The sequence below is a fragment of the Peromyscus maniculatus genome, chromosome 10 (assembly GCF_049852395.1).
Source record: "Peromyscus maniculatus bairdii isolate BWxNUB_F1_BW_parent chromosome 10, HU_Pman_BW_mat_3.1, whole genome shotgun sequence".
NCBI classification, from domain to species: Eukaryota; Metazoa; Chordata; class Mammalia; order Rodentia; family Cricetidae; genus Peromyscus; species Peromyscus maniculatus.
In genome coordinates, this window is record NC_134861.1 from 92,594,023 (window position 1) to 92,620,387 (window position 26,365).

The 26,365-nt window shown below is 45.2% G+C and overlaps 1 protein-coding gene across 8 annotated transcripts in view; it reads right to left on the reverse strand.

Annotated features, from left to right (window-relative positions):
• Nucleotides 1-2,270: 2,270 nt before the first annotated feature.
• Nucleotides 2,271-26,365, reverse strand: part of Tmem150c (transmembrane protein 150C) — an 85,871-nt gene continuing 61,776 nt past the window's right edge. For all 8 annotated transcript variants that reach the window (XM_076546710.1, XM_042257683.2, XM_076546711.1 and 5 more), the window contains 7 exons: nucleotides 24,194-24,283; nucleotides 21,863-21,916; nucleotides 21,739-21,771; nucleotides 21,581-21,648; nucleotides 13,232-13,359; nucleotides 10,641-10,818; nucleotides 2,271-4,467 (listed from right to left, as the gene is read on the reverse strand). In XM_076546710.1, coding sequence (XP_076402825.1) covers nucleotides 4,259-4,467; nucleotides 10,641-10,818; nucleotides 13,232-13,359; nucleotides 21,581-21,648; nucleotides 21,739-21,771; nucleotides 21,863-21,916; nucleotides 24,194-24,273 — 750 coding nt within the window. In that variant the 5' untranslated portion in view covers nucleotides 24,274-24,283 and the 3' untranslated portion in view covers nucleotides 2,271-4,258. The remainder of the gene's footprint in view (nucleotides 4,468-10,640; nucleotides 10,819-13,231; nucleotides 13,360-21,580; nucleotides 21,649-21,738; nucleotides 21,772-21,862; nucleotides 21,917-24,193; nucleotides 24,284-26,365) is intronic.

The following is a 26,365-nucleotide window of genomic DNA, read 5'->3' on the forward strand; positions in this document are numbered from 1 at the left end:
CTCGAGACAGAAGGCTGCTGGCTGAGCTGAGCAGGGGGACTGCTGTGTCCCCTGAAAGCTGACCACAGGGACACTTTCTTCAGGGCTTGGCGCGCGAGGCCGCTCGCAGTGGACGAATATTCCCAGAAGGAGAGGAGAGGAGAGGGGTTTGTGTAAGCTATGGGCTTTCGCTTGTTTAGGTTATTTTTCGTGTGTGTGTGTGTGTGTGTGTGTGTGTGTGTGTGTGTGTGTGTGTGTGTGTTCGTGTGACTACAGACGCACGCACGTGCAGAGGGTAGAGGGCAAACCCGGGTGTCCGTCCTTGGCTTCTCCTGTGTGATGTGGGGATTTAACGAGGCAACTCCACATAGTTAAAAGGAGGTTTATTTTGGGGTAACTTACAGCCAGTAAGCCAGGGGTTGGTTACAGGATCCGGGAGAGGTGAGGTGCAGTCCAGCGGGGTCCTCTGGAGAACTCTGACTTGGCCTGCCATCCAGCCTCCAGGATCAAGAGGGCTGGCACATCTGGATCTCAGGTCTTAAGGGCTCCTGTCCCGGCCACACCCCAGGGGCAGGTCCTAGGTCAGCGAGGCAGTTACCAGCTGCCTCACTGGGGCAGTGGTTCAAGGTCAGAGCTGGAACAGCTACCACGGGAGCCGTGCTTAAAATGAACTCTGATTGTTCAGTGCTGCGTGTGCCGTGCTAGCCTTCCTGCAAGCTCCCGTGGATCCTCTCTTGGCTTTCCATCTCACTGTAGCAGCAGTGGGGGACCAGTGGTGCATGCTATCATGTCCCCATGGCTGGCTTTACGTGGAGGTGTTCATGGTGCTGAAGCGCTTTGCTCCATACCAGAGAAGAGAAAGCATCGAGACCACCTAGCTACAAACTCTGTGACCTAAAACAGAGAAATACCGCAAGATATACTGGTGCAACAGTGAAATGTTATGGGTGTAACCAGCCACTTTTGATCGGCTTTGAGGGCTGCTCAGTGACATGGGACACTGCCACAGTGGCCCAGAACTGGGACTGGATAGGTCATGAGCCTAGGGGAAAACCTGCTGCCGTGATTCCGCGAAAGGAAGATGATAGCACTAAAATGACTCGGAATGACGCAATGCTATACTCATTACTCACACACACACCTCTCATCAGAGGAGCTTCTTGCAGGAGATGGTAATTAGCAGAGGCCCACATGGACAATATGCAGAGAGTAAGAGAGTTTGGAGCTCTTAGTACTAATAAGATGTCTTTATCAAACACCCTCTCCTCAAGGCTCAGGGATCCATGCAGAAGAGGAGGCGGAAACATTGGAAGAGCCAGAGGTGATGGAGGACTCCAAGGAAACTCTTTTTCCAGACACAACAGGGCCGATGCAGATAGGAACTCAAAGAGATGATGATAGCAAGGCCCACATGGGTTCAAACCAGACAGAATCCCAGCACTGAGAAGGGAAAATGGGCACAAAGTCCCAGCCCTCACCAAGAAGTTATTCATAATTGGTACCTGCTTGGAAACAGGAAGCCAGTTTTCTGAAATGGAGTGTCACTGGGTGTATCCACCACACTCCAGGGCAGGTCACATGCCCAGGAGGAGTTGGCTAACACAAAAAGACTCCATGTTCTTTTATGAGCTTTTCGTTTTGGTTTTTGGTTTTTTTTTCTTACTGGTTTTCTTTTTCATTTGCTTTTAGCTTTTTGTGGAGAGAGAGAGAGAAATTGGATGGGTCTGGAGGTGGAGAAGATCTGGGAGGAGTCGGAGAGGAGAAAGTATGATACAATTTTATTGTATGAAAACATTTTCTCAAATAAGATGTTTGGCTTTTGTTTCTATTCCTGGCTGGAATTCCTAACCCACTTAGAACATAAGAGCAATGTTTCATTCAGAATGAACCTCTTCTGGTCATACCAGAATTCATGCTACTGAGGTAGCTTCAGGATGAGGGCTGGTTACCTCAAATACCAAGAGCTTAGACCTCCACCCCGCCCACTTCAGGAGGTCGGGGGGCGCAGCTGGGGGATAGAGAACTATCAACAGTGTGTTATGAGCTGTGGATAGCTTCCAGGCTGAGCAACACTGTGGGAAGCCAGGAGAGTGGGATGCTCTGAAGGTACAGGAGCCCCTGGCCCCCTTCTCTTCCCACGCATGTCTTCCATTTACCTGGTCCTGAGTTGTATCCTTCATAATAAAACAGCCACCGTAAAGACGGTGATCTGCCCACTGTTATCAGCCAACATGGCCGTGCCTCTACACGCCCATGGAGAACAGTTAGTGTAAGAAACAGGGAAGTCACAGTTTTGCATAAAACAACTTTATTTAGTGGCCAGATCCCAGTGAGTAATGCCAGCCTTTGCTTGATTCTGCTAGGGTGTGCTGTTACACACTCTTAAGAAAACAGACAAGTGGGTCACCAAACGCTGTTTGACTCGGAGTGTGTACAGTAAAACAAAACTGTGTTTGTTCTTTGATTAAACCTTTAAAATATAAAAAAGAAAGGAAAAGAATGCCCAAAGCAGTTTTAAAACTAAGAGACGTCACCCCGTACTATTTACAGTAATATGCCTTTTCACGAAGAGAACACTCTGCGCAGGGCTTCACACTCACCGTTGAGGAAGTCCCACCCCGTTCTTTGCCGGAGTGACGGTCTCTTCCCCTCCTTCCTCACTTGAGGCAGCTTCCATTCTCTGTCCCTCACCTCCTGATCCCTTTGATACTCCTTTCCTCCACTCGGAAACCACCTATTCAGTGACACTTACTGGGCACCCACTGTGCGCCAGGCACTGTGCTGGGGGCGGAGATTTAGATGAAACGAGTTGAGCCTCTCCTTGGGAAGCTACGCTTTGGGCTGAATTTACAAAATAGCATTTTCCACATCATCACCGGGGTGTCCCAGGCCCCTAAGAATTTGGGGATTTCTTGAAACGGTGCACTTGGTTGGGGGTGGTGGTGGTGGTGCTTGTGCACTTGGTACACTGCTGTGCACCTTGGTACGAGGGATCTGGGATGGCCTCGAACTCCTTCACTTACGATCTCACATCTGGACTTGCAGCAGGTGAGAGACTCACGTTCAGTGCCATGGCTCTGTCTGTGCCAATGTGGTTTTGGGGAGGGCAATGTCTTAATTGGCTTCTATAAATTCCAAATTTGAAAAGTCCTTAGTTCCCAAACTTTGGGGGCACCTAAAAATTTGGTTTTGTGAATGTCTCCCCGGGCTTGGATTTGCCGCAAGAGTCCTAACCAACCTCCTGTCCTTCCTCCTTGAAGCCCACAGGTGCCCTCATACCTCCCCACCCCCACGCAGATTTCTTTGTGCTTCTTTGAGAATTCTTTTTTGTCTTCTTCTCGTTGCTTCAAATTTAAAATAAGCCCATAGGTATCATCCCCTGTCTCATCTGAAACCAAAACAAGGTTCTTGCCTTTGGTCCACATCTTTGTCCATGAGGCCTACAGAAACCCACGGGGAGTTGCATTAAAAAAAGAAAAAGAAAAAGAAAAAGGCCAGCCATGAGCTATAAAACCAGAATTGTGCACGACACAGTGTGGAAGCAGAAATGAAACCATGCCCTCTTGGCTGTGCCTCGTGCCATCCCTGGCACCCCGTCCCCATGGACAGTCACACTTGGAGCTCTTTCTCAGGCAGAGCGAGTCAAGTCCAGATGCCGGTGGCGGGCCTCTTTCCCATGCTTCTTTCCCCGGACCCACAAAGCTGACGGCTGAACAGCGGTGGAGGCGGCCTGGCGGGAAAGCTCTGCCCGTGCCCCTCAAAGGCCACACTCACAGCTTCGGTCCAGTGTGCATCCAGACAGACGCTCCTCTGGTGTCCGCTCGAGAATATCCCAGGGCCACAACTCCCCACAAGCTCACTCCAAGCCCTTCGGAGCTGAAGGCGGCGGCGGTGGAGGGAGCTGGCTTCATTCTTATGTTCCTTTCAGCCTGCCTTACTCTGCTGGAGGAAGACGGCAGGTTCGAAACGTGAGGAAGATGTGAATGAAGAGCATAGTGGGCGGGTGGGACGGGGAGGTGATCATGCACAAGCTTCTGGCTCTGTCGTGCATATATTTTCAGTGTGACAGCGTGTATTTCCACACATGAGAGCTTGTGCTTGTTCATGAAAGAAATAACCTGCCCTGAAAAGCTCTTTTGGCAAATAGGGCCACGAATATGTGTCCGTGTGTGTGTGAAACGCGTCCATCATGAGGTGATGTGTCGAGTCCTGTGAGTGTATCATCCCGATCCCTCTCCTGTCTTCACACCCACCGCACCCCCAAGGGCAAACTGACGGGTTACACCTGGTCGGTTTGGTATTCAGACGCTTCTGACAGGCTCTCTGAGAAGCTCAGGAAGTTCTCCTGGTACTCAGAGCACACAATCTCATAGCGGTAGTGCCGGAACTCCACAGCCAGGGTGCCAAAGTATGACAGGAAGCACATGACCAGGCCCCACTGGACCCTGGCTGCGTACATGTGGATATCTTGGGCCATGAGGATGAAGTCTGGGGAGCAGAGGTCAAGGAAGGTAATCAGGTATTAGTTTCCTCATCACTGGCAAAGCTGGTAGCCAGGGCCACGCTCATGGTAAGCTGAAAGCGGGTATTTGCATGTATGATTAGACAACATTATTGAGCTGTGTGCCATGTTGGGCATATTTCTAGATGCCTCCACAGATAATCCCATCTAACCCTCCCAGCGAGCCTATCCTCATTGACAGTTAAGAAACTGAGGCCAGGTAGGTAACTTACCTGAAGTCATTCTCACAGAGGTATGAGTTGGGGGATTCACACAAATGCCTTGGCCATGCGTCAGTCGTGAACTCTACACCTGCCCCATTAAAGGTGGGTAGCAAAAGGACCATGACCCTCCTGAACATCCCAGCTACCTCCATACAGCAGTGTTTGCTCCGCAATGCTAATACCTGTGACCTTTCCCCTCTTCTTTTAGGCAATACTGTATAGGTTAGTCTCATTTCTGGTCACAGGTTAAAACGCGTGACCCAATGAAGAGAAGCCATTTAAAAAGCCTTAGTGAGCACCCAGTGTGGTGGTGTGTGCCTGTAACCCAGCACTTGGAGGGCGGAGGCAGGAGGACTCACGGTTCATGGCTAACATCTATACAGTGAGTTGGAGGTCATCCTGGGCTGCATGAGAACCTGTCTCAAAACAAAAAGGTTCACAAAAGTAGGAAGGGACGAAAGGGGATGTGTGTGAATATGATCAAGATACATTATATATGCATGAAATGCCATAATGAAGCCTGTTTTTTTTTTAAATTTAAAATTACACTGATTCATTTTATTTTTCATGTAAAGAAGTATGCATTTTACATGGTGTGCAAGTATGTATGTGTACCACATGCATGGTCAGAAGAGGGCAGTGGATTCCCAGAACTGGAATTATGAATGGTTGTGAGCCACCACATGCATTCTGGGAACTGAACCCAGGTCCTCTGTAAGAGTAGCCAGTGCTCTTGACCACTGAGCCATCTTTCCAGGCCCCTCTATGCCCATTATTATATTCAGTTTCCAGCACCCACCTGATGGCTCAGAACCATCCATAATTCTAGCACCAGGGGATGACTCCCTCTTCTGAACTCCAAGGAAACCAGGCACAAACGTGGTACACATATACACAGGAAAACAGTCACACTAATAAAAATAAATAAAAATTTAAAAACCTAAAAAAACAAAGAATCATAACTGCTAATAAAAAAAACATGATGGTCCTATTCCTAAATATATATATATGTATATTATATATAATATATATACCTTAAAAATAATGATGGTTCTATTCCTAAATATATATATATATATATTAAAAATGATGATGGTTCTATTCATATATATCTTAAAAATCATGATCGTCCTATTCCTAAATATATATATATTATAATATATGTACCTTAAAAATGATGATGGTTCTATTCATATATATATATATATATATATATATATATATATATATATATATATATGCATATATATACACTTTAAAAATCATGATGGTCCTATTCCTAAATATATATGTATGTATATGTATATATATACCTTAAAATTATGACAGTTCTGTTCATATATATATATACATATACATACCTTAAAATTACGACAGTCCTATTCCTAAATATATATATTATATATGATATACATACCTTAAAAATCATGACGGTCCTATTTCTATATATATATATATACATATATACAACTATATAAAAGACATACATATGTGATACATATAGTGTGTGTATATATACATATGATTGTGTATATGGAAGCACAGGGGCTGAGAAAAGAGCAAAAAGTTCATTGCACATTTTAGTGAAATGTGAAGAGTCAGAGAACCAAAAGCATTGAGAAAAACCAGATACATCCTGAGACATATCTGAGAACTTGTATCTGTGCTCTACCTTTAAATTACAGACCTAAAATCTTCAGGGACATCAGAGACTAAGAGGACAGGCGGAGCCATGTCAGGAAGTCTTTGGTCTCTTGACTGAGCCTGGATCCAGGAAACACAGATACTAATTAACGCTTCCAAGTGTTCAGACGCAACACAATCAGAACCGTTAGCTGTCAGCCCGAGCCACTGCAAGTCTGCGCACATTCTTCTGACTGAGGGTAGAAAATACCACCAGGCCGGTGTTAACTCGCTGGGGAAGTGGCAGCTTCGATTTCTTTGATCATATCTTATCAGGTTGCTACAATCTTTGTGACAAATTAACCTACCTAGGATTCTCAAATTGTGATTAAAAGAATCACTACACATCAAGTGCTTAGCGTGATTCCTAGACATGGTAAACACTCAGCAAACCCTGGTGACGACTATCACCGAGGCGTGTAACATTAGCTTTAACTGCTTGACCACTTAGGAATCACGGCTCCTTCTTCCGGTTTCTAAGGAGAACCTGTATGAGTAAATACTGGTTACTGCAGTGTGTAGATGAGTCCTAAGCCATCCTTCCCAATTTACCAGGAATAAAGGCTGATTTAGTTTTTCATCTACTCTGTGCCCTGGGTAACTGATGGGTGGGATGGGGTGGGGTGGTGGATTGAGTGAGCAATGCCAACCCTAGGCTCATGTATTGGTCTGTTTGGGAAGGTTACAGAACCCTTAGAAGATGGAGTCTTGCTGCGGGAAGTACGTTACTGAGTACAGGCTTTGAAGGTCTAAGCTTTGCCTAATTCTATCCTTTCTCTGCTTCCTGTGTCTGGGTGAGAATGTGAAGGGCCAGCTTCCCGTTCCAGCCACCATGCTTCCCTGCCTGTTGCCATGCTTTTCCCGTCACAATGAACTCTAACCATTTAGCCGTAAGCTAACACAAACCCTTTCATCTAAGTGGCTTCTGTCAGGGTATTTTTTTCTTTTTTCTTTTAAGTTTTTTGAGACAGGGTTTCTTTGTGTAGCATTGGAAGACTGTCCTGGAACTCACTCTGTAGACCAGGCTGGCCTTGAACTCCTAGAGATCTGCCTGGCTCTGCCTCCCAAGTGCTGGGATTAAAGACATGAGCCGCCACCGCCCCGTTTAGGATGTTTTTTTTTTCATAGCAACAGAAAAGTGGCCAACACAGACGGGAACTGGAAACTTCTCCTGGGCCAGGTTGCTGATGCTGTCATTGAGCACTGAGCTAGCCGGCAGTCTCTCTGGGACTTGTCTAGGGTTGAAGGGAGTGAGGCCTTCTCTTCTGCTTATGAATGGCAGGTGGGCTGACTACAGGGTGTGGATGGGGCCTGAGCCATTTCTTCCCCAGTTCACTAGGAATGAAAGCTGATTTTTCACCTAGCTCTTCTTTGTCTGTTCTCCATCGGTTCAAACTCCACATGGAGAAAAGGAAATGAACAGCAGCACCCCAAAGCCTCAAATATTTATTCAGGAAAACGACACACATATAGGTTATCTAGTTCCTGAATTTGTTCTCCAGGGAAATTTATAATCTTGAAAGATATAAACATTCGCCCCTTGAAATTCATTTTAAGGATAATAAATGACCTAATCCTAATAGGACTTAAAGTCATAGGTGAATTTTTTAAGATGGCAAGAAAAAAAAATCACAATACTTTTTTGGAATTTTTTTGTGCCATGATTTTCATAAATGGAAACATTGTATGGCTGGAGACAATGCATGACGCCTTTCCCATGGGCTGCAGACACAATGCATGACATTTCCCATGGGCTGTAGACAGAATGCATGACATTTCCCATGGGCTGCAGACACAATGCATGACGCCTTTCCCATGGGCTGCAGACACAATGCATGATGCCTTTCCCATGGGCTGCAGACAGAATGCATGACATTTCCCATGGGCTGCAGACAGAATGCATGATGCCTTTCCCATGGGCTGCAGACAGAATGCATGACATTTCCCATGGGCTGCAGACAGAATGCATGACATTTCCCATGGGCTGGACACAATGCATGATGCCTTTCCCATGGGCTGCAGACAGAATGCATGACATTTCCCATGGGCTGCAGACACAATGCATGACGCCTTTCCCATGGGCTTCAGATAGAAAGCATGACGCCTTTCCCATGGGCTGGACACAGAATGCATGACGCCTTTCCCATGGACTGGACACAGAATGCATGACATTTCCCATGGGCTGGACACAATGCATGACATTTCCCATGGGCTGGACACAGAATGCATGACATTTCCCATGGGCTGCAGACAGAATGCATGACATTTCCCATGGGCTGCAGACAGAATGCATGACATTTCCCATGGGCTGCAGACAGAATGCATGACGCCTTTCCCATGGGCTGCAGACAGAATGCATGACATTTCCCATGGGCTGCAGACAGAATGCATGACATTTCCCATGGGCTGGACACAATGCATGATGCCTTTCCCATGGGCTGCAGACAGAATGCATGACATTTCCCATGGGCTGCAGACACAATGCATGACGCCTTTCCCATGGGCTTCAGATAGAAAGCATGACGCCTTTCCCATGGGCTGGACACAGAATGCATGACGCCTTTCCCATGGACTGGACACAGAATGCATGACATTTCCCATGGGCTGGACACAATGCATGACATTTCCCATGGGCTGGACACAGAATGCATGACATTTCCCATGGGCTGCAGACACAATGCATGACATTTCCCATGGGCTGGACACAGAATGCATGACATTTCCCATGGGCTGCAGACAGAATGCATGACGTTTCCCATGGGCTGCAGACAGAATGCATGACATTTCCCATGGGCTGCAGACAGAATGCATGACGTTTCCCATGGGCTGCAGACAGAATGCATGACGTTTCCCATGGGCTGCAGACAGAATGCATGACATTTCCCATGGGCTGCAGACACAATGCATGACATTTCCCATGGGCTGGACACAATGCATGACATTTCCCATGGGCTGGACACAGAATGCATGACATTTCCCATGGGCTGCAGACACAATGCATGACATTTCCCATGGGCTGGACACAGAATGCATGACATTTCCCATGGGCTGCAGACAGAATGCATGACGTTTCCCATGGGCTGCAGACAGAATGCATGACATTTCCCATGGGCTGCAGACAGAATGCATGACGTTTCCCATGGGCTGCAGACAGAATGCATGACGTTTCCCATGGGCTGCAGACAGAATGCATGACATTTCCCATGGGCTGCAGACACAATGCATGACATTTCCCATGGGCTGCAGACAGAATGCATGACATTTCCCATGGGCTGCAGACAGAATGCATGATATTTCCCATGGGCTGCAGACAGAATGCATGACATTTCCCATGGGCTGGACACAGAATGCATGACATTTCCCATGGGCTGCAGACAGAATGCATGACCTTTCCCATGGGCTGAAACCATCCTCAGGCAGCAGAACCTGCTTTAGTTTCAGTTCCCTGTCTCCCTTTGACATAAAAATCTGATTTTAAAGTTTTTTTAAAAATTAATTTTAATTTACTTTTATTTTTGAGACAGGGTCCGAGGTAGTGCAATATGGCCTTGAACTCACTGTGTAGCCCAGGATGATCTTAACTCCCAATTCTCTTGCCTTCTCCTCCCAGGTTCCGGGATTACATCTAGGCTCCGCCATACCTGACTATTAGTTTTTATTTATTCATTTTTAAAAGATTTATTTTTTACTTTTTGTGTGTGAGTGTTTTGTCTACAGGTATACATGTGTAGCCCTAGTGTGCCTAGTACCTGAGGAGGCCAGAAGAGGATGTTGGGTCCCCTCTCTCCGGAGTTACAGACAGTTGTGAGCCACCGTGTGGGTGCTGGGAATCAAACCCCGGTTCTTTATAAGAGCAGCAAGTGCTCTTGACCACTGAGCCATCTCTTTGGCTTTGGCTATTCATTTTTAAAGCTAGTGTACAAAGTGATGGGTTCATCATGGCATTTTTGGTCTGAAACTTTTTTTTTTTTTTTTTTTTTTTTTTGGTTTTTCGAGACAGGGTTTCTCTGCGTAGCTTTGCGCCTTTCCTGGAGCTCACTTGGTAGCCCAGGCTGGCCTCGAACTCACAGAGATCCGCCTGGCTCTGCCTCCCGAGTGCTGGGATTAAAGGCGTGCGCCACCACCGCCCGGCTAGTCTGACACTTTTTGATCTGACAGTTTTTCTACACACCAGGAAGGGCAATGGTCTCTTCTTCTCCATATAAAACTTACCTGTGTCCTACTGTCCCTGGCAAAGAACCTTCAAAGGATACACAGGACCACACAGAGAGTGATGACGGCAGACAGGATAACTCGTGGAATTCCAACTCTCCGTCCTTCATTCTTGATATTGACTTTGAGTGTCAATGCAGCCTGTATCCAGCAGGTCAGTGTGCCAAACCCAAAGGTCAAGGATGTCCCCACATTATGGATTTCTTCATCATTTGTGAGCTAGGGAACAGAGAAGCTATGTGGAGGCTCATTTTGAAAACATGTAGACTGATGAAAAATATGAGGGGAAAGATGGGGGAAAAAACTTTTCAACAGTGAGGCCAGAGAGCTTAGAAAAATTAGACTTTTTCATCTCTGCTGACTCTTTGTGTTGATTCTCAAATGGTGAGAATCTACAGAGATGGAGAACAAGAAACAATTTTCCTCAACCTTAAAAACATTCGTTTAGAAAACCCTGCAGGAGGCAGGGATCTATGTCCTAAATTTATTTTCCAGAAAAATCTTTTAAGGAAAGGAAATTAAAAAGCAGGAGAATTATATAAAAAGGGAAATGTCGAGTTTCTACAGGCACACATCCCAGACTTTGCTTTCCAAGCAGAAAGAACAAAGCTCAGGGTGTGGCTATGTGCTTCCCAAGAATCGACATTTCTGGCACGGGGAGGTTTGATTGGCACACAGTGATAGCCCTTGGGACAACTGCCCTGTCTGTGGAACTCAACCTACTCAGTGTTAATAGGAATTCTCTGGTCTTTGTTTTCCTGTAGTAATAAAGAAAACGGAAAGCTCTGAGTGTCAGCCAGATCCACAGCCATTAAAGAACAACTGTGTCTGAAGACCTGTCGGCTTCCACAGAGTCCAAAGACTCAGCCTCAGTTGGTTCTTGGAGATGTAAAAAGCTCTCCGAGTCATTACCTAGCTATCTTATAAAAGGCGCCTATCACTAAAAACTCCTCTTGAAATTATCTGCATTTTTAACTGCACATACAAAAAAAAATTGAAACCTTCTGACGAGACAGCTTCTAAACTACGGTGAAATACGACTTTAGAACTTGACATCACCCTCAGGGTTTCCACTGCCTGACAGTGTGGCCAGAAGTGTCGTATAAAATCAATGTTACTTTTCCCTTCTAATTTTTCCATTGTTTTGGGTTGTAGTTCCCCCCTTTTGCTAGGAAGCCACTTTCCCCCTCATAATTCAAAAGGTATATTTTCAAATTTTATTTAAAAACTATGATTTCTCAAGTTAAATTTCACTTCCAGGAAATCAATTTCTCATGTCAAATGCAACCCATTTCATTTATTACCAGTTTTTCACCTGAATTTAAAATAGGTAATACAGTCATATGGTTCACACTTGTATAAATTTATAAAAAGAGGCAGCAATTGAAACATCTCTCATCCCACACTCCAGAGGGTTGATGACTGCACTCCTGGAAGACTCCAGCATGGGTTCTTCATATGGAGTGTCATCGTTCACAGCTTTACATTTCGTCATTTTCCAAGACCACCCATCTCTGGGATTCTGCTAGGACTTTAGAAGGAAATCCGCACGTCACTACTCATCAATACCCAAAGCCCTGGTGGAGCGAACGGTATTTACTGTCCACTCTGACCACATCGGCAGCACAGCAGGGCCACCACCCAGACCTCAGCAGCAATCTCAACAGATGCGCTCTTGACTATCATCCCAGGCCATGTGCTCTAAGGACGCAGCTTTCTGGTTATCCAGATTGATATGGAATGGGAATGCCCAACAACTCATAATGCAAAAAGCAGTTACTTGCTACTGTGTGCTGAGGTGAAGTCTTGAGGCATAGACGGTCCTGGTTTAATGAGTCAGTAAGAGTGAGGGTTAGAAGGAGAAAGAGCCATCGAAAACCCATTAGTGTGTTTTGGTAAGAACACAACTAAGTGTTCGCTAGAATGCCCAGGGTCTTGAGTGCCTATACCACTTGGAGTTGATTTAGCAGGTGGGGGGGGGGACCGGATATTTCTCGTTTGCTCACAAAAGAAGTTTGTGGCGGTGAAGGGTGGACTACAGTGTGGAGCTCACGGAGGCAGGGAAATCAGCCAATTATGGGAATAAGTGAAGCCATTCAGAGCAGGAGGAAGATGTCGGACTGGCAAAAGGAATTATTCTTCCGGGTGTGCCCACCGGCTTCTGAGTTCTGGGAGGGTGAGTCAGGGATTCTGGAGAGATCCTGGGCTTTCCGTCCTGACTTTTCCTAGGAACCCATTACTCTGAAATGTGAGCTTCCATCAAAGATGTCTAGTCAGTGTTTAATTATCAAGAGGCAGCGATCTTAGTACTTTTCTGGAATAGCACACTGGGATACGCTTTATAATGAAAGAAAGCGGGAAACGCTCTGGAGACACACAGCTGTTCTGAGCTACTTCCCCAGTCGCCACGACATCTGCATCTGCAGTTAGCTCTCACGCGCCTGGCAGGAACAGGCGTACGTAGAGACCCTGGGGACAGCGGAGGCGCAATCTAAGTACAAAGTGTTTGCTTGTTCCTGGGGTTCGTGCAGAATCATACGGGCCATGTGGAGACGATACCTTAGGCTGCAATGATCTAGAAGCACATAATCTTACCAGCGCGAGAGGGAGGCGAAAAAGCCAGAGGAAGTACCTGAAAATTACCAAGTAAGGTCATTCCGAAGGAAGCCAGACACAGCGCCACCAGTCCGCTGATATTCAGCCATGGGTTTAAAACCTTCGGTTTCAGCTGGATGAAGCGCAGAACAGCTACCACGAGGGCTGGGAATACAAAAAATCTTAAAGAATGTGAATCACCCACCTACACTAAGGCAGAAGTCTAAAACTATAATGTGCAAAAAAAAAAAATCCCTCTCTCTCTTTTATTTATTTATTTTTTTTGAGACAAGGTCTTGCTATGCAGCTCAGGCTGGCCAGGAACTCAGTGTGTAGTCCAGACTCAAACTCAGGGTCCTCTTCCCTTAGCCTCCTGGATGCTGGGATTACAGACATGTGCCACCATGTGTGGCTCTCACAGCACCTCTTAAATCTCACCACACGGAAGTTTTCTTTATTATTTCTTTGATTTTTTTTTTTTGAGATTAATACAATTGCGTCATTTTCTCCTTCCCTCCAGATCCTCCCATATACTCTCTTCCAAACTCATGGCTTCTTCTCCTCATCAATCGTTGTTAGACACATATATGCATGCATATGTATGTACATATATATTCCTAAATATATAAATGTAACCTGCTTGGTCTGTATCATGCTACTCACATGTATGTTTTCAGGACTGACTACTTGGTATTGGAAAACCAAATCCTGTGCTCTTCCCTGGGGAAGACTGTTTTTCCCCCTCTTAGCATTCCTCAGTTACTGTGGATATCGCTCTGTATGCTGTGAATGTGTTACTCTGATTGGTTGATAAATAAAACGCTGATTGGCCAGCAGCCAGGCAGGAAGTATAGTATAGGCGGGACAAGCAGAGAAGAGAATTCTGGGAACAGGAAGGCTGATTGAGGAGTCACCAGCCAGACACAGAGGAAGCAAGATGTAAAAGTACCGGTAAACCACAAGCCACGTGGCAACTTATAGATTAATAGAAATGGGTTAATTTAAGTTATAAAAACAGTTAGCAAGAAGCCTGCCACGGCCATATGGTTTGTAAGTAATATAAGTCTCTGTGTGTTTACTTGGGTCTGAGTGGCTGCAGGCCCAGGCAGAACTGGAGAAAACTCCAGCTACACTCAGTTGCCTGTAGTTCTTGACAGACAGACAGACAGTTTTCAAAGAAACTTTCCATTCAATGCTTACTTAGACTTTTCAGATGCCTTATTATTCTTAACTTTTGGGGACTCAGAGGGGATATGCCACAACCAGGCTGAATGTGACCTTTCCAGCATTGCTAACAGGGCTGTTCTCAGGGTTTCCAGAGCAAGATTGGCAGGGGACAGACTGCACTGGGGGAGTACTGCAGAGGCAAGGCACCAAGCAAAGGGGACAGAGACAAAGGACATGGCTGGGGCTCGCTGATCAGTCACAGCTTAGTGCAGGGTCAGAACAGGAAGGGCAGAAGACACGGGAACCAGGACAAGGCCACCGCATCTGGATAAGCCAGTGGGTGCCTGTCACTCCTGGGCAGAAGACATGGGAACCAGGACAAGGCCACCACATCTGGATAAGCCAGTGGGTGCCTGTCACTCCTGGGCAGAAGACATGGGAACCAGAACAAGGCTACTGCATGTAGCTGGAAGTTTTCCTGTGTCCTGCCTGGCCCGTGGTCAGGACAAATCTCTCTCACCTGCTGGTCCCACAGCTGCTTGGACCCAAGTAAACACTCAAAGGCTTAATATTATTTATAACTGCTTGGCCATTTGCTCAGGCTTATTACTGACTAGCTCTTACACTTAAATTAACCCATAATTCTTATCTATGTTTAGCCACATGGCTTGGTACCTTTTCTCAGTTCTGTCTTCACATCTGCTTCCTCTGTGTCTGGCTGGTGACTCCTGACTCTGCCCTTCCTCTTCCCAGAATTCTCCTTGTCTGCTTGCCATGCCTATACTTCCTGTCTGACTATTGGCCAATCAGCATTTTATTTATCAACCCATCAGAGCAACACACATTCACAACATACAGAATGACATTCCACAACAACTACATCTGGATAAACCACATTCACTAAAAATTAATTTTTTCAAATAACATTAATCACTCATTTTTAAATGGACACTTTAAAAAGGTGAATTGAGAATATAAAGGCAGAATGGGAGAAGTCAGATTTCATACCCTACTTCTTTTTTAAATTTTTTTTCATTTTACATACCAACCACAGTTCCCCCTCTCTCTCCTCCCTCCACCCCCCACTGCCAGCCCATTTCCATTCATTCCTCAGAATGGGTAAGGCCTCCCTTGGGGAGGCTGGTATACCAAGTTGGAGCAGGACCAAGCCCCCCTGCATTAAGGCAAGCAAGATATCCTATAGGAAATGGGCTCTAAAAAGCCAGTTCATGTACCCGAGATAAATACTGGTCCCACTGCCAAGGGCTCCACAAACAGATCAAGCCACAACTGTCACCCACATTCAGAGGGCCTAGTTTGGTCCCATGTAGGTTCCCCAGCTGTCAGTCCAGAGTCCATTAGCTCCCACGAGCTTGGGTCAGCTGTCTCTCACACCCCACTTCTAATAGAGGCCTTAGGGGCACTCTGCACTCAAGCCACTAACCTAAAAGTCACCTTTTATTACTTAGCGCAGAGATAGTTTTAGCACAGAGATAGTTTCATATGTGTTATATATATGGAAGATAATTGGCAATTAATTTAAATCATATCTACAAATAAGGGAATGCACTAATGACTTCCTATGACTACTCTGATATTATATTTTCAGTAGGAAAGACAAAATTACCCTATTTATATGGCAATTAAATTAGAGATCACTTACTAAGGGTTTAACATTGACTCCGACTGTTGTCTCTCTAGCCAGTAATAGAGAAAAGCCACCCCACGTTTGCATCCCCCAAGTCACTAGATTTCACTGCGTCAAGCTGAGTACCGTTGACCAGCAATGGGAATAAAACACGATTCATATCTGGATTTTGTAATCAAAATATGGATAAACCATGATTTACAAAACTGCAAATTACTCCTCCCGATACAGCTTTTGGTACATGTTCCAGTCAAGGTCTATGATTGGTCAGAGACTAAACAAGTTGACAAGGGTTCTCCAACCAATATCACTGGGGTTATGCTGGGAGTCTATTAATTACAGCTTAATCCTATGGGATAAGGAGTAGACATGATGCTATATTCGTTTTTAGGCTGTGAACAGGAGGAAGGTGTTGGGAGGGAGCTAATTACAGGGAGAGGTAACAAAAAAGCCTTAGATGAGGACCTAGGGGCTCAGCGCAGGGCCCCCCGGGAACACTTGTTCATTAACACTGTATGATGCCATTGCAGGAGGGGAAACCACGGACACAGCACATTTGATCTTTTTTTTTTAAGATTTGTTTATTTATGCATATGAGTGCACTATTTGCATATTTTGAAGGACAGAACAGGGCATCAGAACCCTATTATAGATGGCTGTGAGCCACCATGGTGTTGGGAATTGAACTCAGGACCTCTGGAAGAGCAGCCAGTGCTCTTAACTGCTGAGCCATCTCTCCAGCCCCTACATTTGATCTTTTTAAAGTCCAACTAGGGAAAAGCATTTCCCTGGAACTCTCTGTTGGGCATTTACATTTGTGGGACACATTGTGTGAGAACTTTAGTCTGCACCCTAAATCCAGACCCCCGTACTCACCTGACACTGTGTTCCTCTCTGCCCGCAGAGAGGGTTTCAGTTACTTTAGACACTCCGCATGTCTTGAGGAGAGACATGGGCATGTTCATCTCCTGGAAGTCACTTTCTCATGAACAGAGACCTATATAATAATTTCACTCAGTTTCGACAGCTATATTCCAAACACCAGGCTTTGTCCTTTTCATCCACCAACTCTATGCTAATCAAGTAAGAGACAAACTCTCCCTTTAATAGAGATTCTAGTTAGGAAGATGCAACTAATGAAGATTTGGCTTTAGGAGAATTTATGAACCGAATCTGCTCTCCAGTCAAATTAGCTGCCAAAAAAGTCAATGTTCACCAAACAGTGATCAAGTTATAACTTCATAAAAGTAACTTCTAGGAATATGATAGCTTTAAAGACATCTTCATATTACATATGCTAACCTATTCTCACCATAGGTACTTTTGACCAGTAGATATACTTTAAAACTTTGAAAAATTACAATTTTTAAGTGTTTTGCCTGCACGGGTGCCTGTGCACACACTTATGCAGTACCTGCAGTGGTCAGAAGAGGGCGTCAGATTCCCTAGGACTGCATAGTTGTGAACCACCATGTGGCTGGTGGGACTTGAACCCTGGTCCTCAGGAGGAGAAGGCAGTGCTCTTAACAGCTGAGCCATCCCTCTAGCAGGGCCTTGATAGATTAATAGACATACCTTTAAGTTTTATTAAAAATTTTCAATTTAGGGCCAGTGAGATGGCGTGGTAAAGACACTTGCCACCACACCCGACAACCCCAGTTCAATCCCCAGGACTCGCATTGTAGGAGAAGACTTTTAAAAGTTGTCCTCTGACCTCCACACATGCTGTGACATGTACATGCTACCTTCCCCAACCCTGACACCCCTCAATAAGATGTAATAAATTTAGATTTTCATTAACAGTTTTAGGAAAAGAACTTTTGTTTTGTTTGTTTGTTGATTTGTTTTGTTTTTCAAGACAGGGTTTCTCTGTGTAGCCCTGGCTGTCCTGGAACTTGCTCTGTAGACCAGGCTGGCCTCGAACTCAGAGATCCACCTGCCTCTGCCTCCCGAGTGCTGGGATTAAAGGGCTGCGCCACCACCGCCTGGCTTAGAAAAAGAACGTTAAAATCTACCCCTCGGCTATTCTTAGTCTACCTAAGTTTGTTGTTGTTGTCTGGGTGCCCCCTAATTTCCTTCTATATTTTAAAGAGAACAAAAATAGAAACACAGCTGACTTTTACAAATGAGATGTTTAAAAACTGACTAGCGTTTTCACGTCAGAAACTCACAATGGCATCTCCCCATCACAGTCCTCAGCTGGCACCCGGCCAACTTCTATTTTGTTAGTTTTACTGTGTATGCATCAATGATTCCTATTTATGGCTGCGCTAAAGCCAGACAGCCAGTATGTTTTGGCTGAAGGAGGGAGGCGTCTGCCTTAGGTGACTGAAACCATTTAGCTATTTATTAGCTTTGCCCTCATGTCCTCCAGGATAACACTCCTCTCAAGACATTTGTCTTAGGTCCTTTCCTGCAGTGGAGAGGAGAGTGTACATTTAGGACGACAACTGTAGCTAATTCTGTGAAGAAAATAACCGAGCATTTAATCTTTGATTAGCCTGTCAAAAAGATAAAAGGTTTTTGCTAGCTAATTTTAATAAATGCCACATGGACTCCTTTTTAGACTATAAATTATGCTCTATATGGCTGTCAAAAACAGTGACTTATAAGCAGTGAAGGCTATTTTTAAAGGCAGTGGGAGAGTGTAAAGTGATAGCCTGAGGTCTACCAGTCCTGGGGTGAAGAAAGCGCCCACTATATATAGCAATAATCTTTGGTAAGGAATGGATTCTTTTCCACTCCCAGGGTTGATAAGTAAGTAATTGCTGCTTTGCTCTCACTGAACACCAATCTTAATCAGTTTTGTGTCTACCAGATGGCATCAAACATGATGAAAGATAATAAAGACTGCGCTGGCTGCTTTGGTACCTTCCAGCAAAAGCTGGTAAAAGCTTAATTGCTTCTTGGTGGGGCGGAGAGAGTTAGAGAATAAGATGATGATGAATGTCACCTGGAAGAAGAGCTTCTCCTGCACTGCTGGTTTCTGCAAATGCTTTTATAATTAGTTAATCACGGGCTTTGTGGCGACGTCACTTGGGAAGTGTGCAAACTGGCCATTTTTAGATCCTATACCAAAGACTACTGGGAAATATCAATTTTTCCACAGCACTCAAAGGAAACAGTGTGTAGCTTCCAGCGTGCTCCCTGGTTTCTTTGGAGCCCAGTGGGGACAGGCTGTGACAGCGTTTGCATGAAGGCATGAGGAAATGAGGCAGTGTGAAGCGAGCACCCAGCCATGGCTCTGGAGTAGAAATCACAGCTGTTAACGTCTGTGTTGGGCCCTAGGGGATGCTCTGCACAGAGACTGTCAGCCTGTAGGCCTGTGTGCCATGATTGCAGGGGGTCTGTGGAAGGTCTCAGCCCTGCGGTTCAAGTTCACTCTTGGGGCCTGTGTTCTGTTAACTGCAAGAATTTGTTAGTACCCACTTAGGCCATGGAATGAATGAGCTTACTGGGCTATTTATTTATTTATTTGTGAATGGATATTTTCTTTTTTTTTTAAATTTATTTATTTATTTTTATTTATTTATTTTTTATGTGCATTGGTGTTTTGCCATGGGTATCAGGTCCCCTGGAAGTGGAGGTACAGAGAGTTGTAAGCTGCCAGGTGGGTGCTGGGAATTGAACCTGGGTCCTCTGGAAGAGCAGTCAATGTTCTTAACCACTGAGCCATCTCTCCAGCCCCTAGACAGAGGCTTTCTATGTAGTCCAGGATGGCCTAGAGCTTACTATGTAGACCAGGCTGACCTTGGATTCAGATAACCATCTGCCTCTGCCTTCAGATTTCTGGGTGTAAAGGCCTGTGCCACCATGCCTGGCTTGGGTGTGTTTAGAAGAGGATGTCAAGAGAAGGGAAGGGGAGTGTAACATTGTGAGTTATGAGACCAAAGGCTGGGAAGGCCAACCCTGGTCATGCTCAAGTACTTTCTACTGAGTGCTGTGTCCTTAAACTCTGTGACCATCTGAGACACAAAAACCCTCGTGGTCAAGGGTGGGAAGGAAATGTTGCTTTAAGGGTCTTGTGACCCAGCATCATCTGGAGGTTGTGCAGCAGGCATTTCTGGGCTAGGCGACACCTAGGCAGGAAAAGGCACTGACAAAAATACATTTAGCTCCAGGGAAGAACTTTGTGAACTTCAGAGAATTCCTCTTCAGAGTCCCTCTCTGAGAGTGTTCTTCGTGTTTCTCGGAGTTTGAGCTTTTTGGACCAATTGAGATTCTGCCCATGTTGCATACTGAACCAACAATCTTCCAGGGTGTTTGATAGGTCTTCCCCTCCCTAAAGTAAACATTCTTTTTAAGTACACATGGGCGCTGGAGAGATGGCGTGGCAGTTAAGAGCACTTGCTGTTCTCGCAGGGGACCTGGTTTGATTCCCAGCACACACATTGTGGCTCACAACTGTCAGAAACTCCAGTTCCGGGGCATCTGACACCTCCTTTTAACTTCCATGGGTTCCAGGCATGCAAATGGTGCACATACATGCATGTAGGCAAAAGTCATATACATATAATAATAAAAACAAATAAATCTTTAAAAAAATATACATGGCTTTAACCCAATGCTTGGGAGATGGAGGCAGGAGGAGAAGGAGTTTAAACTCATCGGCTACATAGTCAATTCAAGGCTAGCTTGGGCTAAATTAGATCCTGCTTCAAGGAGGAGGAGGAGGATGGGGAAGGAATAATAATAATAATAATAATAATAATAATAATAATAATAATACACACAAGGCTGGGGATGTGGTTCAGTCGGTAGGATGCTTGCCTGCCATGCCCAAAGCACTGAATTTGATCTCCAGAACCATAGAAACTGGGCATGGTGGTGCATGCCTGCAATCCCAAAACTCGGAAGGTTGAAGCAGGAAGATCAGAAGTTCAAGGTCATCCTGAGCTACATAGTGAGTTTAAGGCCAGCCGGAGCTACATAAAACCTTATCCCATACCTAATGCCCGCCCCCCATACACACTTTGCATGGGTCTAGCCAGCCAGGCAGCCACCAGCCAGCCAGACATGGAGAAAGCAGGAAAGTAGAACCTACAGAATGAAAGAAAGGTGAAAAGCCCCGAGGCAAAATGTAGATGAAGAGAAACAGGTTAAATGAAGTTATAAGAGCTAGTGAGGCAAGCATAAGAGAAGGCTGAGCACTCATAACTAATAATAAGTCTCCGTGTCTTGATTTGGGGGCTGGTTGGCTGCCCAAAAGAAAGCCTGCTACACTCATCTTCACCAGGGAAGGAACAAATAAGGCATCCTCTTCAAAGCTACCATGTGGCATCCTATTACCCTCTCAGCAAGATTTATGACATGTGAAATGTATTGTCTCACACGGCAAAAGGAAGTTCAGAGTATGAAGCCCCAGATAAAGATGGTAAAGGGAAGAGGTAGGGAATGCAGAAGGATTTATGAGGGGAAAAGGGTCCTGAACACAAAAAGCTGCCTTCAGCATACGGACACGACATGACACTAAATTGTAGGCCAGGTCCCCCATTGTTTTGATACGGATTCAGGGGGATTTGAAACAGAAATGCAGCAGAGCCCGTCCAGCCCTGTTCCTGCTCGTCTTACCTAGGAAGGCGGCCATGTTCATCACTTGACTGAACACACAGCTCGCAGGAGGATCATCGCCTGCAAAACTGGAAAAAGACGCAGCCTTAGAGACTGGCTCTGCAGACCTGGAACTCACAGATCTGACAATTCAACAGGTCAGGTGGAACCAGAGTTACCTGATGTACGGAGCATGCTTCACACCAGATTTCCTAGATAACAAAAAACACGGAGGCACAGGTTAAGGCAGAGCTGCTGCTAACTCTATGGGGAAACGGCGAATTCTCTAGATGCAATCTTTACCTTGCAGCTGAATTTAATGGCAAGATTTTGTCATCTTCCACGGCTATAAAGTACCTAGCAAGAAAGAATGACCAGTTTATAAAGCGAAACAATTTAAAACAAACAAAACCCCTGAGAATTAATGTTTCTCATTTTAATTGGGTTTAACATGTAATTTACCCGTATCGCAGGTATATGTCATATCCATTGTTTCCTAACTAAGAAAATGTCTTTAGCTAGGCATGTTTGCACATATAAAACTATTTCCAATATTTGGGATATGGAGGCAGCAGGAACAGGATTTCCTTCGCTACATAGGGTGTGCAAGACCAGTCTGGGCTACATGAGACTATCCCAAACCAACCAACCAACCAACCAACCAACCAACCAACCAACCAACCAACCAACCAGAAAACAGAAAAAGATCTTTAACTACATTTATTTTTCTTTTTGGGACAGGATCTCATTATAGCACTGGCTGCCGTGGAATTTGTTATGTAGCTCAGGCTAGCCTAAAAACCTACAATCTTCCTGTTTCAGTCTTCCAAGGGCTGGGATTATAGGTGTGCATCACCACAACCATGCCAATTGCAGTTCTTTACCCATAGATCACTAGTTCTTTAAGGCTCAAGTGTTGTGATTATCAGGACCTGGTGATGTGGCTCAGCAGGTAAGAGCATGTGCTGTTCTTCCAGAGGACCTGAGTTCAGTTCTCAGCGCCCATGTCAGGAGCTCACAACTCCTGTAACTCCAGCCCCAGGGAATCTGATGCTTCCAGCTTCCCTACACATCTACACTCATATGCACATACCACACAGAGACATATGCATAATTAAAAAACTCCTTAAAAGAGTTATTAATTTTCAAAAGAGACCCCAAACAGTGATAATTATAATCTGAAAATTGGGGGTGGGAGATAAACATGATAGCTTTAATAAAATTTCTCAGGAATATATGACTACCATTTTTCCTTTTTCTGTTGTTATTTTCTTTTTCCTCTCCTGGTAATCAAGCCTGTGGTTTGAATGAGAATGAACATGTGGTCCCCAGTTGGTGGAACTGTTTGGGAGGGATTAGGAGGTGTGGTCTTATTGAGGAAGGAGTCACTGAGGGGTGGGTTTTGAGGTTCAAAGACTCACACCATTCCCATTCAGTTCTCTCTACTTCCTACTTAGGGATCAAGATGTGTTCTCCCAGCTTTTCCAGCCTCCCAGCCTTTGCTCTGCAATCATCGCCTCTAATCCTCTGGAACTGGAAGCCGCAAATCAAATGTTTCCTTGTATAAGTTGCCTGGGCTATGGTGTTTTATCACAGCAATAGAACAGTAGCAAAGACAGAGTCCAGGGCCTTGTATGTGCTACCCAGGCGCTCTCTCACTGACCTACAGCCCAGTCCAGTGAGACCATTCTGCATGAGTTCCCTTCCTTCCTTCCTTCCTTCCTTCCTTCCTTCCTTCCTTCCTTCCTTCCTTCCTTCCTTTTCTTTCTTTCTTTCTTTCTTTTTTTTTTTTTGGTTTTTTTGAGACAGGGTTTCTTTGTATAGTTTTTGTGCCTGTCCTGGATCTCACTCTGTAGACCAGGCTGGCCTCGAACTCACAGTGATCCACCCGGCTCTGCCTCCAGAGCCCTGGGATTAAAGGCGTACATCACCACCACCCAGCCTTCATGAGTTTTCTTAAGACGGATATTGATTGAAATCAGCAACTATGGGTGCTTGTTTTTGGTGGTAAGCCAGGCCTTCTGGCATACTGATACCTATTTTAAAAACACCTCAGGTCTTGTCACAACTAGATTGCAAATGGAGCCCATAGCCCATCGGTGTTAAATGAGAAAATCTTGCAAATATGAACTCATATAACCAGTTTTCCAAACATGCATGACAGTGGTACAGGCCACTCATCCCAGTACAGGCTTCCTGCCAGCCTGTACAGTGAGACTTGGCCTGAAAACAAGGAAAAGCATCACAGGCCTGTAATTTCAGCCTGCAGGAAGCAGAGGCAGGAGGACTGTTGCAAGTTCAAGGCCAGTCTAGTTTACATAGCAAGACCTTGCTTTAGAGGAGGATGTTGGGGGGGGGGGGAGACAAAACCAGTCTTCATTATCTACTTTAAATCATTTTTATTCAGTTTTGTTATTTTACTTTAAGTAATAAAAGATGAGAAAAAAAGGAACTTCAGTAAGGTTGAATTAGCATATAGATATTAACTTTAGAAAAACTAACCATTATATATATGTATATATATATATAATATGTTATTCATAAATACATTTATATAAATATGTCCTAGTACTAAAACTTGGATTTTCTCTTTATTACACTTAAATCCTTAATTATTAACTAGAGCATACTCACACTATCCACAAGCCAGCTGAGGTAAACAAAGTGAATACAAGAGGTAGAAACATCCATACGCTGCATTTCTTCCCATCCATGCCTGTACCACTGAAATCAAATGAGCGGGTATTAATAATTAAGGCAAGAATCCACTAAACTCTTCCAAGATGGAAAGTCCAACAGAGAACAACAACAACAAAACCCCCCAGGTATTTTATAAAACCACCATTCAAATCTTTTATTACTGCCACCTTCTGAGTAGGAAATTCCAGGATTAAAATAGGTCATCATTGTCTGGTCCTAGCATAAAGATTCCAGACGGTTTTCATGAAAACGTTCAACTTCGTACACGCAGTGATATGTTTAAGAAGGGACAAAGCATTTTGAGACGTGGAGCGTAGAAGGGCTGGGTACCAACAGTGTAGTCCAGAGTTCTTTTAGCACGACTGTTAATATAAATGGCCTGATGGATCTTACACGCACTTAAGCCTGCAGAAGAGAGTGTTAGAAACAAAATGTCTACTAAATAAACTGGCAGTTCAGGGGGAAATGACAGATAGTTTGCAAATCTGAACTTCCCTGGTGGCGTGTTCTTGAGTGGTCCCAGGAGATTCTCAGGATGAACGCCCCGCAAAACAACGTTTTCAATTAGCTCCAGCAAGCACGCTGGAGAAATTACAGACATTGGGTATTTGGGGTGACTTCCTGTGACTGTGACAAAGTGTCCTGACAGAAGCAAGGTAGAGGAGAGAAGGTTCGTTTCAGCTCACAGTCCCAGGTCACCGCTCATCGTTGCAGGGAGGTCACAGCAGCAGGAGCCCCAGGGAATGGATTGAACTGCCGCGTGCACGCCAGAGCTCAGCTTGCTCCTCCCTTTCATGCAGTCCAGGGCCCATCTATGAAACGGTGCCGGCCACATTCAGGGTGGGTCTTCCCACCTCAACTGACCCAACTAAGAAGCTCTCAGAGGCACGCTCTCAGGCCAGCATCAGCCAGACAATTCCCCACTGATACTCTGCCCCAGGCGATTCTACATTGTATCCATTTGACAGCAAAACACTAGCTATCACAGGGATACCGCCTTTTTTTTTTTTTAAAGACAGTGGAGGTCTTTATTGAGAGGAACCTGGAAGGGGAGGTCTTCTGTAATAATCAGAGCCTTCAAACACTTACAAACTGGGGTGGTTACAGGGCAGAAGCAGGGTGTGGGGGACAACGGTGAAAGTCCCCCCCCCTTTTTATTTTGGCTCAAGATTGGCTGTCACTAAGAGTGGCAACAGAATGGTGAGCAGTAAAAGAATTCTGTCGGGTGGCGGCGGCGGCGGCGGCGGCGGCGGCGGCGGCGGCGGCGCACGCCTTTAATCTCAGCACGTAGGAGGCAGAGGCAGGTGGATCTCCAAGTTCGAGGCCAGCCTGGTCTAGAGAGTGGGATCCAGGACAGCCAGGACTGTCACACAGAGAAACTCTGTCTTGAAAAAAAGGAATTCCAGGTGACCCAAAAATCATCACTTATGAACAGCCAATATCAAGGGTCTTCAGGGGTGGGATGGGACAGGAATCTAGTTCTGGGATGCTAATTACTGTGGTTTGTGAGAAACTACTATTTAACCAAAATATAAGAACTTTTCAAAATGAAGTTGGCCATGGCTAACTATAAAAGCTCACAGAGGTTTCCTAGTAAGAACTTGCTTTACCCAGAAGGGCAACATAAGGGAATGGTTTGACGATGGGTGTGGTTGCCAGGTGTTTGGAAGGGTCTATGCTTGGCTGTATCTAGCAAGGGGAGGGGGTCTTTTGCCGCACCCCTTGGCATTGTTATAAAAAGCCCCTTTGAATAAATGGAAAAGGTCACTGGGTATTGACCCAGGTCCTCCTGAAGCTATCCTGTGTTTCTGTCTTTCTCCTCTTCACTATCTTTTTATTTAATATTTTTTATCCCTCTATCCTCCTCATAAGAACCCTTGAAAAGGTGGGAGCTGGCCTCCCACAGCTAACATTCATGATTTTGGCTTCTAGAGATGGGTGGAGAAGGTAGAGCTGTGGTCTGTATATCTTTTTCCTGCTGGGCAAGGTTGGCATCCTCATCCGGGGTTCTTGGAGCAGTCTGTGGTATCAGAATTTTGGAGGACAAGGATGCTGTGAAGGAAGGGTCCTTCTTCAATGGTCTCCAAAGTTGCCAGTTAGCTACCT